The 18,582-nt window shown below is 35.9% G+C and overlaps 1 protein-coding gene across 3 annotated transcripts in view; it reads right to left on the reverse strand.

Moving 5' to 3' along the window:
• AKT3 (AKT serine/threonine kinase 3) overlaps window positions 1-18,582 on the reverse strand; it is a 158,108-nt gene that overhangs the window by 67,192 nt on the left and 72,334 nt on the right. For all 3 annotated transcript variants that reach the window (XM_068676356.1, XM_068676354.1, XM_068676357.1), the window contains exon 3: window positions 11,505-11,630. In XM_068676356.1, the coding sequence (XP_068532457.1) occupies window positions 11,505-11,630 (126 nt within the window). The remainder of the gene's footprint in view (window positions 1-11,504; window positions 11,631-18,582) is intronic.

Consider the following 18,582-nt stretch of genomic DNA (forward strand, 5'->3'; position numbering starts at 1 on the left):
GTACCCTCTAGCCTGCTTTTCTCTTCTCTCTTATTCCTGTTGCTAGTGTTAATTGTACAGCTGCATACTCATAACTGACCTTCTGAAGTGCAGCTCCATACTGAAAATACATTAAAGCAATTCTCTTTCATTTTACTAGTTTATAACAAGCTTAATGCCTTTGTCCAAGGCATTAATTTGTATGCCTGAAGACCTACATGTTTTGGGACCCATTATCTGAGAAATGGCCTCTGTCTCTGTTATAAAGCTACAGCAAATGTCATCAGACTTACTTGTACTGGCATACAGTGCATTTGTACTTAATCCTTAATACAGGCATGAAAGTATTGATGTTCAGGGGTTCTCTGTGAGGAAGCCCAGATTTAAGAACTGTTGTACAGGCTGGCATGGTGTTTTTGGAAAATCAGTCAAGGGCAGAAGTGGACAACTCTGTCAATAGGATTTTATTTTTTTTTTCTGCAGATCAGCAGAATGCCTCAGAAGCTTGATGGACATATGTAGAAAAAAAAAAAAAAAAAAAAAAGAAGAAAAAAGTAAACACTGTACTACACAGGTGTGTATTTCTTAATGCATAAACCAATGTATTCTCCATACATGTATAACTTACATAAGGCAGACTAGTTGCTGTTCAAGGAGATGACAGTACATTTCACAAACCTGCATATACTATGTAGGCTCAAAAGAGAAACAGTAATCCAGTAATTTGTAAACAGTAAACAGTAATTTGGGTGTTGGACCCGATGATCTTTTGAGGTCCCTTCCAACCCCTACAGTTCTGTGATTTTGTGATCCAATCTCACTGCTTTTATATACTCTGCTAAGTCTTGGTTGGGCTGATAGCCATCCTCAGCATTTAGAGGAAAGAGCTAGAGCAGGATGGATACAAGAGGGAACTTAACACAAAAACTGGAAGAGAAACACGGAGAACAGAAGCAGATGAAGGGACCTTGGGGAGCATGATGAAGTGGTGCTGCTTAGGATACATAGTTAGGCTTGTGGCTGGCTGCAAGTATTACGAGAGCAAAGAAACCCCTTTCTTCAGGCATACAGCTGAAGTCCAAGTTACAATCACAATGATACTTAGCATAGGGGTAACAGGCTATCTGTTTTGTTAACTTCCTCAGTTGTAGCTTTGAGGAATGCATAGGGCTAATTTTGTAACAGACAAGACTGCAAGCATTGCCTGTTCTAAGATCACCTGATCTTATCCCTAACAAAACCATCCCCTCCATCTTTAATCCTATCACACTTCAATCACGTAGGCTGAAACTTTCTTTGCTGGGTGTCTGCCTAAAGCTGCACACTGCTGGAAAACACTATGTTTTGGAGATGAGACTTAAAATTTGGCAAACCAAGCCCATTGATATCCTTCCAGTATTCCCATGAAAATGTGACACATCTGTCCATACTACCTGCAGGAGAGAGAGGAGTGCAGGAGAAATTGAGGGGAGGGTGGGGTTGGTTTAAAAAAAAAAAAAAAAACACCTTACTAAAGTATAAAATTCTTACAAATCTGTGCATTAAATATAATCCAGAGGCTACAGCTATCTCCTGCCTCTACAACTGCTAAACAGAAAGCACTATGTTCATAACAACTCTTGCTATCTTCAGACAGTATGATAAAGAAGCAACCTGGTTGACGTAAAATCCAATATGGAATGATATCATACAGCAAGTGAAAGAAGAGATATCAGGAACAAAAAAAAAAAAAAACAAGGAACAAAGGCAGAAGAATGTAAATAGACAGGAAAAAGACTGGAACCTGTGTGGGAAAGAAAAACTAGGGGGATAAAATAAAGCTCACTTGGAAGAACAGCATTAAATTGCAGCTAACATGGGGAGACTGCAAGAGGGAACTACAAGTGGCAGTTGGTCAAGAGACCATAAAGTGATAATACAAATGAGCTAGTTTAGGAGGTAGGAAGGAAGGTAAAAGAATCTGCCAGGTACAGAAAAGAGAGATGACTATGTTAGTGCAATCTGAAGGCAAAAAGGTACAGAGTCAAACTTGCAGAAAATTCTGTACAATTAAAGCACATCCTTCCCAGTGCCTCTAATAGAGCCAAAGATTTTGCATTTCACCATTCATTTGCTGATTGCAAATACATACAAAAATGCATACATTAAAATAGCATTAATTTAAGTTTGCCAACTCAAACGCTCAAAAATAGGAACAAGTGGAATTAAACTTGCCTATGTCCAAATGCTATATCTAATATGATCTTTACCTACTTACAAGGTATTCTATATATAATGAATATATTATTGATATATACTTGTATAGATATGCATGTAAATCTGTATCTAACATAAACGTATTATTGGTACTGCATATCATTATTTTTTCAGACCATCCTCAAAGTGATGTACTTTATTAACAAGAACAAAACACTCATTTTAGCTATAGATGCATATACTGAGCTCTGTAACTACCAAAGAGTACTTAACTCTCTCAGGTTTTAACTATAAATATCAACTTAATCAATTAAATATAATAAAAAAAAAATGCTGTGACAATTGAAAAAGACACTGAAAACATAAAAACAAACAAACAACAAAAAGCATTTCATTACAATTGAAGGCTATTGAAAAATAAAATCCAGGAAACCTTACTCAAGTGTTGTTTCTTGTTGTGTTTTTTAATTTTTATATTCTACTAAAACTGGCTGAAGATGTAATTTCCTTGTATATGGTTAAAATTGAATATGTTCGTGTCTTACTCTCTGAAACAAAGAGTTTCAATACGAAGTGGAAGAACAATGTATTTCTAAAAGTTGTGTGCTACCCATCCTTCTGAAGTATATCAAAGTAACTGAAGTCTGCTGATATTTAGTCACCCACATGCTTCACATGCTGCTGTATACAAACGTATGGGATAAACAACATTCCTATCATGATTGCAACATGAATAAAAACTTTTGTGGATGTCTTTCACCTACAGCTACAAAAAAAAAAAAAAAATCTATTAAGATGAATAAGTACTCTAATACACAGTTACTGCTAATTACCAAAATATTTTTCTACTAATTACTGGAAAACCTGTAGTAGTTTTAGACAGAGAGAATAGTTTGGAAACTACAAAAGCACAGAAGAATGAGTGAAACTGGCTACTGAAAGCTGGCTCGGAAATCTCGAGTGATAGTTGGGTCATTACCAAGAGGAGAGAACACTCTACCATAATGTCTTCAAGTTTGCTACTATACATAAACATATGTAATTAAAGGGCTGAATCTCAACTCAAAACAGTTGGAACTCTAAATTATCATTCAAAAAGATGAGTAAGCCAGTAAACAGACAGACTCAACTTTGTGTTCTTGTATGCTAGCCATCTACAAGTTGGAATTACACATTTTAATCCTAAAGCGTTATGTCTTGCTAGGATTAAACATCGGTCATGAAAATTTTCCCCTTTAATATTAGAGGAGATAAAAAACCTTGAGGGAGAACACTTGTTCAAAGCAGCAAAATACAAAATCTGTAACAGAAACTGACAATTCAGTTCCAGCAAGTCTGTGGTACTTGCTTGAACATTTTCAGATCTAAAAAATGGAAAAATGAAATAGAACCAGTATGAAAAAATGCAATGGATATTTCTCAATTATCAAGCTTTTTTTTTTTTTTCCCTTAAGAAATAAATAAATAAATAAATAAAAAGGTAGGGTTACCTTTTTATACCAGAGGTTAACTTTCATTTCCTTACCCACAAACAATGTGACAATTCCGAAATGTTAGACTTTTTCAAATAAATGCTACTATCTAAATAGTTATGCTAGTTAAACTCTCCTGAGCAACTCTAACTACAAACTGTATTTCAAAACGTTCTGTTTACTTTACACCATTCTGAACCACAGATGACAAAGTTTGCTTGAAGCTGTAATTACTCTGCAAAGCTGGGAAGCCAATTAGAGGGCCTGAAACCTGCCAGTTCCAAAAAAAAAAGCACAGATCATCTGTTCAGATTTTATTAAAAAGTTTAAAGTTTGAATTCTATAACTTTAACCATATAATCACCAGTGTTCTTTTCCTAAATGCACTCCCGCAGCACAAAAACCAACCAACCAACAAACAAACAAACAAACAAAAACACAGAAACAACATTAATATCATATTATTATTTCATATATGGAAGTTTTCAACTTCAGCAGAATTTGTTGATATGGCTAAACAAGAATGTTAAACATAAAAGCAGCCATAAAAAGTGCACTAAAAAATGAACAGAAGGTTGCAGATTTGAGAAAATATTTCTAATGCAGACTGAGTTTTAGCACAAAAGAGGACTTCCTATAATTATCGTATGATATAAAAGAAATAGTACTGGACCACTGATTTCATTGCGTAGCATATATGTATTTTTTCCATATATAGACTGATAGCTATAAACAGATACCTACATATTTATTTGCATTATAATTGAATCCTTAATTTCTTATTCTTCTGTCTTTCCTTCAGAAGACATACACCTCACTGTCCCAACATTTGCCTCTTCAGTTGCTACTCCAATGCTTTATTTCTCATGTAGAAACACATTGCTTACAATTACTTTTTCATTATTGCCACTCTCTTTGTGCTCTGAATACCCAGTTTTCTCTAATGACCTTTTTTGTTAGACAAGTATCAGAATTAATGTACCATTTTCATAACACTGACATAGATAAACACGTTTTTGCTCATATACGTATGAAAAGCCCTGATAATATATATGTATATATACACACACAAATACATGTGTATACACACACTTTCCCTTAGCTTGTTCCTCTCCTGATTCTCTCAGCTGTTTATCTACTCCCTAGGGTAACTCTTCTTCTCTGAGGCTTTCCATAAGACTCTGTCCTTGGTCTCCTCTTTTCTCACTACATTTTGTTTATGTTTATTTTGTTTTATATTACCCATAAAGATAAGTTTGGTCACACAGAGATATATGTGAATGACATAATATCCTTTCCTTGGTCTCAGCAAATGCAGTTTTCCCCTAAAAATGTCATACCCAAACTGATTATAACAAAATAAAATAAAATAAAATAAAAAAATCCACAGATTATTTTTCTCCATTGTCCCTTTGATCACATCATTCTTCTCTTCACATTCCTCATTTCCTACACAGCTCTAGCACATCAGACAGTGGTAACTTTTCAACATGGACTATCCCCACAGCTTAATCTCATCCTCTTTATTACTCTTTATTCAGTATCCAAACGACCATTCCTGCCATCCATCCTCCTCCCACTGTTCCAGTTTCAACACCATTTCTCAAAATAATTCCTAATTTCTCTCTGTTTGCTGTACTGTTCTCCTTTAAATCCTCCTTAAAACTCTCCTTCACCATGATGTGTTAAAAAGCGGAAGGAGGGAGGGAGAACAGAAAAGAGACAAAAAATCTAACCTTGACAATGGATTAGTTGTTGATGTGCTGAGACCACTGCCTGTACTACAGGCTAATACTGTCTCATTGTTTTCTCATACTCCCCCCATCTGTTTGCATCCATCTGCTGTCCCTTGTTTTATATTTGGAATTTTAGTATTTTGGAGCAGGGACTGACTTTTTGTTCTGTATGGATAGAAATCCCACTTCTGTGGTGCTTGGCTCATTACTAGAACTTGTATGTGCTTCGATGCCACAACAACATATATGACTGCATAACAAACACATACACACACACAAAAAAAAAAAAAACATATATATGTATTCCTTGAAATTGAAAAAGATCACTGTTGATGCACTTCATCATACTGGAAAAGTTTATTTCCACCACTCTAAAAAGCACTGAAGTAGTATCTACACGCTTCTATCATGACAACTAGCTTGCTGGTCACCCTTTCATGCAGAGAGAGAATGAAAATGAGAGATTTCTGTATCTTATTGTTGGGCTTTACCTGGGGTTTTGCTTGTTATCACAGAAAGTAGTAACATTATATATCCCTCTGTCTTTCATACAAACACCTTGATTTCATTTATGCAACTGGGTGTATCACAACAGGATAAAAAACTGTCAGACTTGCCAATACACTTCCACTTTGACATGCCATGCTTATACCAGGCCCTATTTAAAGATAACTGGGGACTATGTAACAGTAAACTGCTCTCTGAGAAAGCACTGTCCATTAAAATGGAAGGATAAGTTCAAGGAACCTATTTTCATTCACTACCCAAGCCAACAATTAAATCCAAACTTCTAAGTCAAATGACAGAATACCAACTATGCCACCTAGAAACCATTCATAAGGTAATAGGAAAGCCTCCCAAAGAAAATTACTGGTCCAGTTTTCCAAAAAGATGAGCATAGGCCCATCTAACACAGTAATATTGGTTATACACAGTGGATTTGAATTTGAATTTCCATAGACATATTTGCATATGCAGTAAACTACATATACATTGCCTTTTTCTCCCCATAAATATTTTCAGTGTTGAATGATTATTTATTCAATTTTACCATTATTACTTTGGAATTAAATTTGTACTGTAATTATAAGTAACTAGTTACATGTGTATCCATGTGCTCATGTCATCCAATGTTGAGACAACTAAAAACACCTGGGACTTCAAAATTAAATCTCATTGAAAAGTTAACTGTGGAGTTGCTGGTAGGGAAAGTCATGCCTAATGGCAAAGTATTTTCATGCATAAGTTGATCTCACCTAAAGCATGTTTTGTTTTGTTTTGTTTTCCCGTTCATTTCCTAACACCATTCCCTGAAAACATTTCAATCCTCATGTTTTGAAGATTTTTTAATCCCCAAAATAATAAACCTTGTCTCTGGCCCATTGAAAAGGTTAAGACTAGTAAAAAGTAGTACAGATTCTCCATTTAGAGTAGCCAGGGTTCATCAACAATAATTTCCACAGAAGAAAAAAAAAATAAGAAAAACATGTTATAAAAGGATACCTTCTCACAATAACTAGAATTTATTTCACCTTTGCTATTTCTTTTCAAAGGCAAGGAGGGTAGCTGTACCACAGAGTGCTTAGAAAGCAAAATCTTTCAAGATACCATAGAAATTCCAGGTGACATCACTTTTGGCCAAAGCTCAAAGGCTACTGCAACGGGATACATCTCTTTCCAATTATTCTCTGCGTGAAGATCAAAATGAAGGCAAAGGGCCAATTCTTAGAGATACCTCATCCCAAATGTACTGTGTTATTACTTACATACTCATTGCATGTGTGAGAAGTGGTTTTGTTTTGTTTTTATTATTTATTTATTTATTTATACCAGTAAGGCCACAAAAGCTCCTTAAGTAGGATGGGAAACAACCGCCTCTTCTTCCCCACTCTGCTCTCCCTAATAATGACGACCGTCAAAGACCAAGGTGGTTTACACAAAGCAGTATTGATTCTGCTTCAGCAGCACTGGACCACTTAAAAACAGTATTGTGCAACCATACTGTTCTTTTTAGGGACTACTGAGGGTATAAATCCTGTCGTGCTGCACAGCCAAAGTACTAGTTTTGTTCAAAAAATAATGGAGTTTTAAAAGACAGGGCATTTTTTTAGGCCCCTGCCTATACAGAGAATCTACAGCAATCAAATCAAAATTATTTTTAAACTGGTTCTGACTGCATAAATGCCTAAGCAAAAGCAATTTAAATTAACATATTTTATTTTGCAGTTGAGGTGGGCTAGGAATGCACACCCACTCAGTTACCATGACTCAGTCAATCAGCAGTGTCTCTTCAAACTACAATAACTTCATTACTTGCAACTGCTTGTCTATACCTGAAATGAGCTAAGCTGATTTTGAACTAGTCAGTTCAGGTAAGCTTATACTTCTGAGGTTACCTCCCAAAAAACAGCATCAATCAGCATTAAGTTTCCACACTGAATTTCCTACCTCATTTATCTTCCAGTGTATGGCTAAATACCACAGCACAACTCTTAGTTCTTAGTGAGTCTAAGTGTCAGGGGATGACCATTAAGAACTGAAAGCATACCTCAAAAGCACAGCTCTCTCTGAATTAAGGTATTTAAAGGTGTATAAAAAAAAAAAAAAAAAAAAAACTCTGTAAAATAAGCTGGCTTGACAGAGTGATTCCTACACACCACCCAGTGTCACAAGATGTTGTTCTCCCAACCACAACCCCATGGCAGCTCAGTGCATGTGGCGCAGGGCACTCCTGCTGACATTTGCATGTGCCCCAAGAGGGCTGGGGAGCAGCTCCCATGGGGAAGCCAAGCCCTTGATCGGGAGCCTCAGGGCACAGCCAGTAATGGGCCAGTCCCACACCTACCCACAGGGCTCAGCTCCATCCAGCCCCGGTCCGTCATGCCCCGTGTGCCCCTCAGTCAACTCCATCTTGCCTCCAGGGACCCGCCACCATTTCCACCGCTGGGCCCACACAGTTTCCCTGCTTTTTGAGCAGACAACTGCAGGCTGAGGAGCATGTGCTGCCTTGGGCTCTCCCTGTCTACAGAGAGCTTCTACCTGTTCGAGTGCTGTGTCCTCATGCCTTCCCCTCTATTTCCTCCCCAGCCACTCCAAGGAAAAGAAATGCTATCCAAACACTCCATCCTATGAGAAAATAACACCTGATGAGAAAGGCATTATGAATAAAGGCATATTCAGTCCTGGAAGCATCGTTAACAGGATATAAAATAGTTTTGTTCTCAGGCCTTCCTCTCACTCACAGGATTCCTGAGGGAATACACTGGCTACACAGCATCAAGGAGAGAAAAGTGCTAAGTGTTGGGCTCTGCTTTTCTTACAGTTATCTTGGAAAAAATCAGGAAGCAACTATAGGGAAAACAATACTACATCTGGGAAAGTCTTTTGCAAGAGAGGAAAGGGGCCACACTGTTGGGACAATATCTATGCGATCAAAGAAACTGGTTTGACAGAGTGGATAAAGAAGTTTTAAACTACAGAACAAGTATCACACAAAGCAGAGCAGTACAAACTTTCCAGTGTTCAACTCCAACAGTGCAAGGAAAATAATACCATAGCCTTGGCCTTTTCTGCTTAAATAACAAGCTGTAACTTAGAGCCAAAGATGTCTATCATTTGGAGAGCAAAAAGTAGACTGAGACCACACTCACTTTACAGATAGCTACAAAGATTACATGAAGATAGGACTATAAAGACATATCTTTAAATCCCTGCCAACCTAATCAAGATGGTATTAACAGTGATCTCACACTCCATCTGCCTGGCTAGTAATTTATGAAAAACGTACTTCACTATTACAGGAAAAATATGTTGCACTGCTTGCGGCCACAAACCTACTGCAACAGCTCAGGAACTTACAGATCGGAGGCCGTGAGACCAGTACTTGACATTTACCAGGTACTGCAGATGAGATCCAATTCATTCACATAGTGTTAGTGGGTGGTTTTTTTTGTTTGTTTGTTTGCCCTACTGATGATCTCATCTTCAGACAGATAAAATAGGTGAACAAAAACTTACAGTCCTTTGCAATTCAGAGTGTATATACCATATCATACTGCCTTATATTTTCAGCTTTTCCTTGTCATGCAATTTTGTACTTCTTATTCAAAATCAAACAGAATCCATTTAATTAAAACCAAGTTAAAAATTAGAATCTTATCCAAGAATTCTGATTCTAGAAAATGTTTTGTTTGTCAAATTGTGAACTCCATATAGGTACTTCACTTAGATTTTATAGGATTATTTTAGTGAGTGAAAATATCTCTCTATTCTTGCCCTGATCAGCAGTCATTTCTGATTAAACTACTGCTTTTCCTGTCAGAAAACAGAAAAACTCATCTTGCTTACCAAAATGGTATTTTGCAAGATGCAGAAAGGACTCCCTGCTCACTGCTCCTCCCCCCCCCCCGCCCCCCCCCTTTTTTTTTTGAGGAGGAAACAATAAGAAATCTTCCAATTCCCATCAAAACAAAGTTTAGTGGCAGCATTCTAATATCAGCATTACATAAGTTGGCCTCTGGGTATCAGGACAGAAAAAAAAAAAAATCAACACCAGTCAATCAACTTGGCAACACGACTATTTGGATCATCATTCTAGTTGTAATGGCAAAGAAAGACTAGAAATGCAATGAAGAGCATAGTAAATCAGGACATTAAAAAAAAAAAAAAACCTTCAGTGCTTCAAGTACTTCAGTACTACAAGTGTTGTTTGTGCTGGGTATAGGGCAAGAAGTATCTAAGAAAAAACTAACTGCTACAAATGACTGGGTTCGTACATTAAGTAGAATAACTAAAGAATAATGGCCTATGACCTAGTCAATACTAGGTTTACCCGCTCATATGAACAACATAAAGGCATTATTGTTTTCTTTTGTTTGTTTGTTTGTTTTAGTGGATAGCAACAAGGCAAAATGAGCCTCTAATATTATTAAAAGGCCTGTATATTTATTAAAAGGCTTGTAATATTATTAAAAGGCTTGTATACTCAATACCATTTCGAAGACTTCTGTCATAATCAGAATATGCAAGGCTTTCCTCTTCTGGTTGTAGGACAAGACATGGGCTTGGAGCACAAGATGATTTCTTTAATAACAAAATGTGCAAATTACTTTGTATACACTGGCTGAGTCAATCTCAAGAACAATCCTATCAAGAAAATAGGCAAATTCAGTCTCGGTAGAATTTGTTCCACCTTCAGCAATGCAGAGGTTCAGATTCCCTAAGTACACGTTCTTGTGGCTCCAGTACTCCCCTATAAAATTAAATGCTGCTATTTATTATATTGCAGTATGCTAAAAACATTTTCAAAGAAGTTGATAAAGTTTTCTGGTTTTCTAGTGTTCTTTTGGAAGTTTCTAGCTATGATATACAAAACAGTTATATTATGGGAGATTTTTTTGCCTGATTAGTTTAGCTCCACATATAATTTAATTTCTGTTCAGAAACATTCTTCTATCAATCTCACTTTTCCAGACGAAAAAAAAAAAAGAAAAAAAAAAAAAAAACAACTACAGATTGATCTCTTAGAAACATTCTGGGAAAAGAAGAAATCACAATGTCTTCACTTTACCCAACAGATACATACTTCATAGCTTTGCTAATATATGCAAATTGTCTGATTGCTCAAAATTACTGATTAACCAGGCTGGAGAGCTGATTACCTGATTATCCAAGAGATAAATAATTTAGCATGATTTTGTGCCATTTGACAGTCTAGATAATTTTCTAATTAATTTGAGTTTTCAAGTGAATTCAGGGATACTACCAAAAAAAGAAAAAATGAGGTCAATGATCTGAATACAGGTAAGCTTTCCAAGGATTTTCTTCTTATCGCAATCATTTCTCAAATGTTATTGTTAGTTACAGACACCTCAGACAAAAAAAAAGATAAAAATTGAGGACTTAGATTTAAAAAAATATTCAAAAACCAACCCATGGTAAAATTTTAAATGCCATCTGTAAAAATATCCTGTAGAGCTGGACATGAGATTAGGGGGGACTAGCATGACGTGTGGCATCAAACTTGTACTGTTACCAATAAATTCTGACCTCCACATGAAGCAATATGTAACAGATATTTTGTCAATATGCTGAGAGAATAATAAATACTGGAAATACATACTTGCCACTGAAAAGTTGTTGAGTGGATATGGCAGATCCACATCCTGGGGCTTCTCCTTATAGCCTATGAAAGAGCCATCTGTCTTTAGCAGGAAATATCTTGGCCGCCAATTTTTTATATATTCTCCTAAAGAAGAAGAAGGAAAAAAAAAAAAAAAAAAACAAAACACGTTCATTAGTACTGTAGAAAAAAAAACAACACTTTGATATTAAAAAAGCATAACATATCATCAGTGTCTAACATTAATTATACCAAAATCTTTTCAGATGTTTTCAATTTACAAAGGAACTTAAAGGAACTTTAACTCCCTCCAAAAGAAGAGAAAATGGAATTGCAATGGTAAGCCTGGGCTATAGAATAATGCCTCTGTAATAAGGAGCTACAAGCACTATACAGTAATACTCCATAAACCTAAATTTTATTATACTATACTCTTCCAAATCCTACATTTTCATACCTGTAAACAGTCTGAAATATGATACAGGTGAAAATAAGCACTACAGCTCAACTTTTAATAAAAAAAATAAATCTCAACTACTACAATGTAGAACATTCACTCTGCTGAGGCAAAAAACATCAAGTTCCTTAAAATATAATCTATCAGTAAGAAGACTGGAGGTCATGAAGAATGTACACAAAGCATACTTAACAAGTATACTTGAAAGCAAAAAGAATATATAAAGAAGAAAAAGCAGAAGCCAGTAATCTTTTATAAGGTAAGTCTACCCATAAACTCATCACCTCCACTATCTTCCTACCCCAGTCTGAGCAGAAAGTTCTGCAAGCCATAAGGTATTCATTCAGAAACCGCAATGTAAACAACAGGACAGCACAGAGGTGGTACCTTAATCAGTGTCATTTATTTGTTATTTAAGGGTGAAAAATCTCTTTAATATTGCAATATTTTATAATGCCACACCAAAATCTCAGCAACAACTTCATTTTTTTAATGTGTAATTACTCAGGTAAATACAGGTGCATTTAGACCAGCCCAACTTTCCCTATCTTTGATTTCTTTCAACTCTACAGAGCAAATAATATACATACAAGCATCTAGTAAGATTTTAAATAAGCCATTGTAAAAAAAAGTGTATGTACCAACACAGAATTTCCAAATGTCCTTAGAAGTTGCCACTTATTACACACTTGTAAGCTGCATGCTAAAATACTGTTCTGAGACTCGAAAGATTACAGCAATGTGTCACAATGAAATAAGAATCATGACCTACTCATATTAACTTAAAAAACACAATTCTAACTTCAGTAAGGCTGAAACTTAAAAATTATTTCCATTTTTCAGTTTGCAAAATGCTCAGAACTGACTACAATCCAGAGGCTGCACTGTCCCTGGACTAAACTCAGTCCTGGAGTAGTGCTTAATTACCTCAGCACCCTGCTAACTGTAGTTACACAGCTTTTACACAATTCAGAGGTCAGACAAAAATTTACACCCATTAAAAAAAATTTACACCGAGATTGCTCCATTAGAGGCTAATCTATGTTTCCTGGCCCTCGGTAGCAAAACTTTTAGTTATTTGTATCTCTGGATAGCAACGCACCCGCTTGATTTTGTTATCTAGAGATTTTCACGTAAGTAGAGAGAAAACTCAAAAAGTTCAGTGTTACTTAATGTGACCAAAAAATAGAGCAGATATACAGCACTAATTACATTTGTATTGACCCAAAGCTTTCTATCTTAAATCTTTGGTGCTAGTTCAGCTGGGAACATCCACGCTGATACTGCTGGTCTAAATTGATTTCAGAATGGGAAATCCCTGCTCAAATAAAAGTAAGCCCCCTCCCCCTCTTCCTCCCTCCCCCCCCCCCCCAAAAAAAAAAAAGTGCAAAAACTGTATAATTATACAAAAAGGTGAATATGTTACTTGAATTAAGTTTGCTGAATATTTGAAAACAAGATAATCATAGGCCTAAGGAAAAGTATGACTCTAAGAACATTTTAAATATGTTCCATGAAATACATGTTCCATTTTTTGCTGAAATCTGCCTGGACTCAAGAATTGAAGCCAAAGCAAAACCTTACATATCTGTTCATCCAGTATGAGTTTTAAAAATATTAGCAGCCTTGTCACTTCCTTAAAGTTGAGCAGATCATAATGACAATCTTCTGTAAGGTTCTCATACACTACATCTTACTTGTTTCTAGGAGACTGCTATGACAGACAGTGCCCCTGTTAGTTGATTTAAAACCTATCAAGATCTTAGTCTTCTCTGGAAGGTGCATTCACTGGGAGGCAGGTGTCTAATAGAAGAAGATTTGCTCAAGGGCAGTTTGGACAGAACACCAGTACACCCAAGCCAGCTCAAAGGTTCAGGTTTTAAAGAAAGTCCTCCTTTCTGTGAGGAATAAACTGGACAGGGAGATACGCAGACTGGACTCTCAGAATTAGGGATGACAAGGTAAGCACACTAATTAGTCACCTCAAGAAAAAACAGAAACCATCACTAACTTACATACACCTGCTCTTAAGAGATGCAGTGCATACTTCTCTATCACTTACTCCCTTCTCTTCTTAGGGCAACATTTAAGATCACATTTAGCTTCTGCTAGGTACTCAGTCTCTTAATCAGAAGACTGAACAGATTTTTGATCATCTAGTCAGTTATGCAGTTGACATCCTGCCCAGAGAAAAACTGTTAGAAGAGTCTACTACTTCCAAGCTTTTCTGAAGAGAGTTAGGCACTTTGGACAAAAGTTAATCACAGGAAGATATAAATAATTGAATGAAAAATAAGTACCAGCTTATCCATGAGCACAACTGTACCTCTGCCTTCACCCTGCAAACTATAGCCAGACACAGGACACGCAGTTTAAAAGCAATAGCTATAGCTTCATAAGAATCCTGTATATTTCTTTCACAGACATTTTTCTTTGAAGAATGTTTCTCCTAAATGGTTCCCCAAGATGAAATCAGTAAACACCCCTTTTTCAGGGCATCTGTACAAACTCATGCACATACACAAATATATAACCCATTTTTTCCTTGAAATGACCAATATTCCAATCCCTCTTCAACACCTATGCAGGAATATTTATCATCTGCCTTTTATTTATTTTGTAATTTAATTAACAAATGGGTGAAGACTTTTGAAGAATAAAGTAGACAGTGCTATCAGTAAGCAGTTCACTTAACTGCTGAAGTGGTTTAATGGCTCTCAAGATGCACTCTAGGTGCTCTCTTATAACCACATTCCTTCTATAGGATTTGCTTAACGACAGAAAAATATTTTAGTCCATACTTCTTAATAGACATTTTTACTGGAATGTTTTGAAAGAGAAAAATCCTCCATACAAAAAGAGGAAGAAAAAAAAAAAAAAAAAAAAAAAAACAAACACAAGATAACAATAAGAAACCCAACACTGAAACACAACAGAGTATTTGGAAAGAAAAAACACTTTCATGACTTCTACCTTACCAGCCCAAATAAAACAAAAACATCTTTCATAGTTTAAGCAGTATTTAATTACTTTAAATATGTCTGGGGTGTACATTTAACAAGTACCTCAAAAAACAAACAACAAAAAACAAAGTAACAAAAAACAAACAACAAGAAGTTTACATCTGGAAAGTCAGTATTTCAAGTGAAAAGAAATTCCAGGAGAAAGGAGTCCACACAGGCTAACCAACACACAAGACAGCCTGACAATTTAATGAAATGTAGCTGTGGTACTTAAAAAAGCAGTGGATCTGCCATAGAGAATTAATCAGTTTGTACCCGACTTCCTGCTGAGTTAATGTAAGCTAAATTATTATTTTGCTTAAATTTACACCCTTCTAAGTTGAAAAACATGTACTCATAGAATCTATTTATTAGACTGTAAGAAGAGGTCTCTAATTTCAACCACCACAGCAAAGAAAGCCAAGTAATACATACATGTTTTTAATTCTTGTCAAAGTTTTTAAAGCTGCTTGAGAAAAGAGGCACTAAAATGCGTATCTCAAATATGTACAGACAATAAATACATATTCACAATACAAATTTAGAATCAGGTTTAGGTTGTTGGGGTGTGCTTTTTTAATAGCTACTAGCAGAATACACCCCAAAGTGGAAATAATACAGCAGAGCATTCTTGAGGCACATGAAAATACAATCTGATATTTGTGCAAAAGCACCCTCACAAAATGCAACTCTTTAACTAATGCTGGATTTAATAATAAATACACTGGATAACAACAATAACAAAGAATACTTAAAGAATGTCTGTTCAGAGAACATGACCCTTGCAGCTAGCTCTGTACTCGCCTACTGCAACTGTAATGATTTTTTTTTTTTTTGCCTTTGACAGATAGTAACAAGAATCCTGCCTTCAGGACATTTCAGAAAATATGTTTATTCTAGTGATGCAATGTTTGTAGTTTTGATACTGCGGAGGAGCTTCACAAAGAAGTGTTTTCTAAGAAACCATGTGAGTGTTCAACAAACCCACATTAGATTAACCATATCACTCTAAGTTTGCAATTTTTTCACTTCACCTGAGGACTCAAATCATCTCTTCAAACATACACTTCAAGTTGCATTCAATGGTTGCAGTTTTTAGCCTCATCCATTTGTAATCCCCAGCATATGGAAAATTAGAAATTCTCGAAAACTTACTTAGTAAAGCCAAATTAATCTCATTATTAAAAAAAAAAAAACTGTAAGTTTTAAAAGATCACTTTTGCAAAACATCTACATTTTTTAATATGTAAATAGTTTTAGAGGTGTGAAGGAAATGTCTTTAATATACAGTGCTGATAAGCAACAGAAACCTGAGTTCAAAAACTTGCTTCCTTAAAAGAAGCAACAGCTGCCACACAGACATAAGTGAGATTTAAGGGAAGGGAAAAAAAAAAAAAAAAAAAACAAGCCCTCCAAGCAGAGAACACCAAAAATCTGCCTCTCGTCTGTGTCACCAATTTACAAAAATGGCTTTAACAGAAATAATATACAAATATGGTTCTCTCCTCCTTTTTTTTTTTTTTTTCCTTTAAGAGGCACTTCTGTGTTAAATCAGACCATAGTTCCCCTGCACTAGCATTTAATAAACAGTTGGGGAAAAAAAAAGTGAATGTGTCTAAGAACAAAATTATAGTAAATAAACTTTTAAAAAATAACTATAGGCATATGCAGTTTTTCTTTAAAAGAAACAACTGTAATTAATGCCAGGTCAAGTAAAATATCAGAAGTAATGCCAGTGGTTCTGAGATTGAATTTACTTACCTTGGCCCTCTGAGGGCAGTGTTACCTAACGCACGATTAGAAGCAGCAGTAGACTATTTGACTAAGTCTGTAGACACTAGTGAAAGTCAAGCACTCCTGTTTAATATTTACTCACTTGTGATTTCATGACAACAAATTTGCAACACAGTTCAAAGCTACTGTAAAAAAATAAATGTTTTAAAAAGCTAAAAGATATACCTGTCCTCATGATTCAATATATGCTCTTCAATACAATGTATGTAAGTATACCATCATGCAAAAGGTTTGACAAAAATCTTACTGCATGCCAAAAAAAAAAAGTGAAACTGTTTTTTTTGAACATGCATTAGCATTTTTAAATCTTTTTTTTTTTTATTACATACTAACTCATAAGAATTTTCCAGCACTTCAAAGAAGAGCAGAATTTGGAACTAAAATTTTTTGATTCTTTTATACCACAACACAATGATTATTTATTCATGCTGTTTTCCCACAGTTCCCAGTTCACTAAGTGACATTTTGAGCACATCTGTACTTACAGTAGACAAATGAATTTTTTCAGTCACAAGAAGAAAATAGTATATAGCATTTCATGCTATACATGGGCATCAGTGTATACCACAACTAAGCTTCCATTACACTTCCTACAAACTGGGCAATGGTTCCAAACATGAGGTTTGGATACCAGCGTAAGCAAAATGCTGTGATATGGACAGTTCAAAGCACTTGAACTTTTTTATGACATCTCAACCACCCAACGAAGTTACAAAGACTGGTCAATTTATGCTCCGCTCTTCACAGCTGTGTGGTGAGAAACCAGTGGAAACTACACGGATGCTATGATTTTGCATAATGCAGCAAGCAGGCTCAGGAACATGCTCTAGAAGTTACTCAGCTGAGCAAGAGAAGAAGAAAGCAGACACAACGCTCTCCCTTATGCCAGCCAAGATGTACTGAAGAGCTGGCAAACAAAAGGATCAGGATTTTTTCTGAAGCAACAGTAGGTTGTGATCAAAACTAAGGGCTGCTACAGGTAAGGCAGGCAAGTTCCAAGCAGAGATGGAGTCACCACGTAGGGTGGAGGCACTAAGAAACTCTCCATGGTCTCAGTGTGCTTATCTGCACATACAGGTACAGAAAGAACTGAGTTTCTCAGTGGGAAGTTCTTCCCCGCTTCTGTTACTGGGCTTGCTTCCTCTCAGGTTCTGAATGCAACCTACAAAAGTGAGTGAGAGTTTCACCAGGGCTCACATCACTACCCACCCTCATCATCTCATTACGACTACTGGAGTGAGTTAGTGTCCTGTCTTGTATAAATGCAACCCTACTTCAGCTCCTGTTGTTAATTCAACCTTTTTCTGTTGCATTAATAATCTTTTCTTTAAAATATATAAAAATCAAGAGGAAAATATTCCGTAAAAGACAGACATGCCACTATTCAAATGGCAAGCAGTTTTCTAAATGGGTATCTAAAAATTACCGATGTGTTTTGGCATCTCATGGAAAATAAATGGTAGCAATTCATACTCAATTTTGATATGCACAAAATTTTGTCCTTTTAGAAACCTGTACCAGAAATACAAAGTTATCTGACATCCTGACAAATTGAGAATTGACCTTTACCATGTCCATTTTGAGCCAACAGGAAGAAAAACTTGCCAATTTCAACATCACTCTCACTTCCCCTCCATTCTTAAAGGATAAGAATTAGAACAATAAATAAATTAAATAGAAGTTGATATTAGCACATACCGTCTGGAATAACATGGTACTGGATTGCATTGACATCCCTGAACAACAAAGGAGATCAATATTTTCTAAATGTCTGCTATTCAAGAGTGGCAACCCATGCTGGAAACATTTGGGGACACTGCTCACA

This window comes from Anas acuta, chromosome 3 (assembly GCF_963932015.1).
Source record: "Anas acuta chromosome 3, bAnaAcu1.1, whole genome shotgun sequence".
Taxonomy (NCBI): Eukaryota; Metazoa; Chordata; class Aves; order Anseriformes; family Anatidae; genus Anas; species Anas acuta.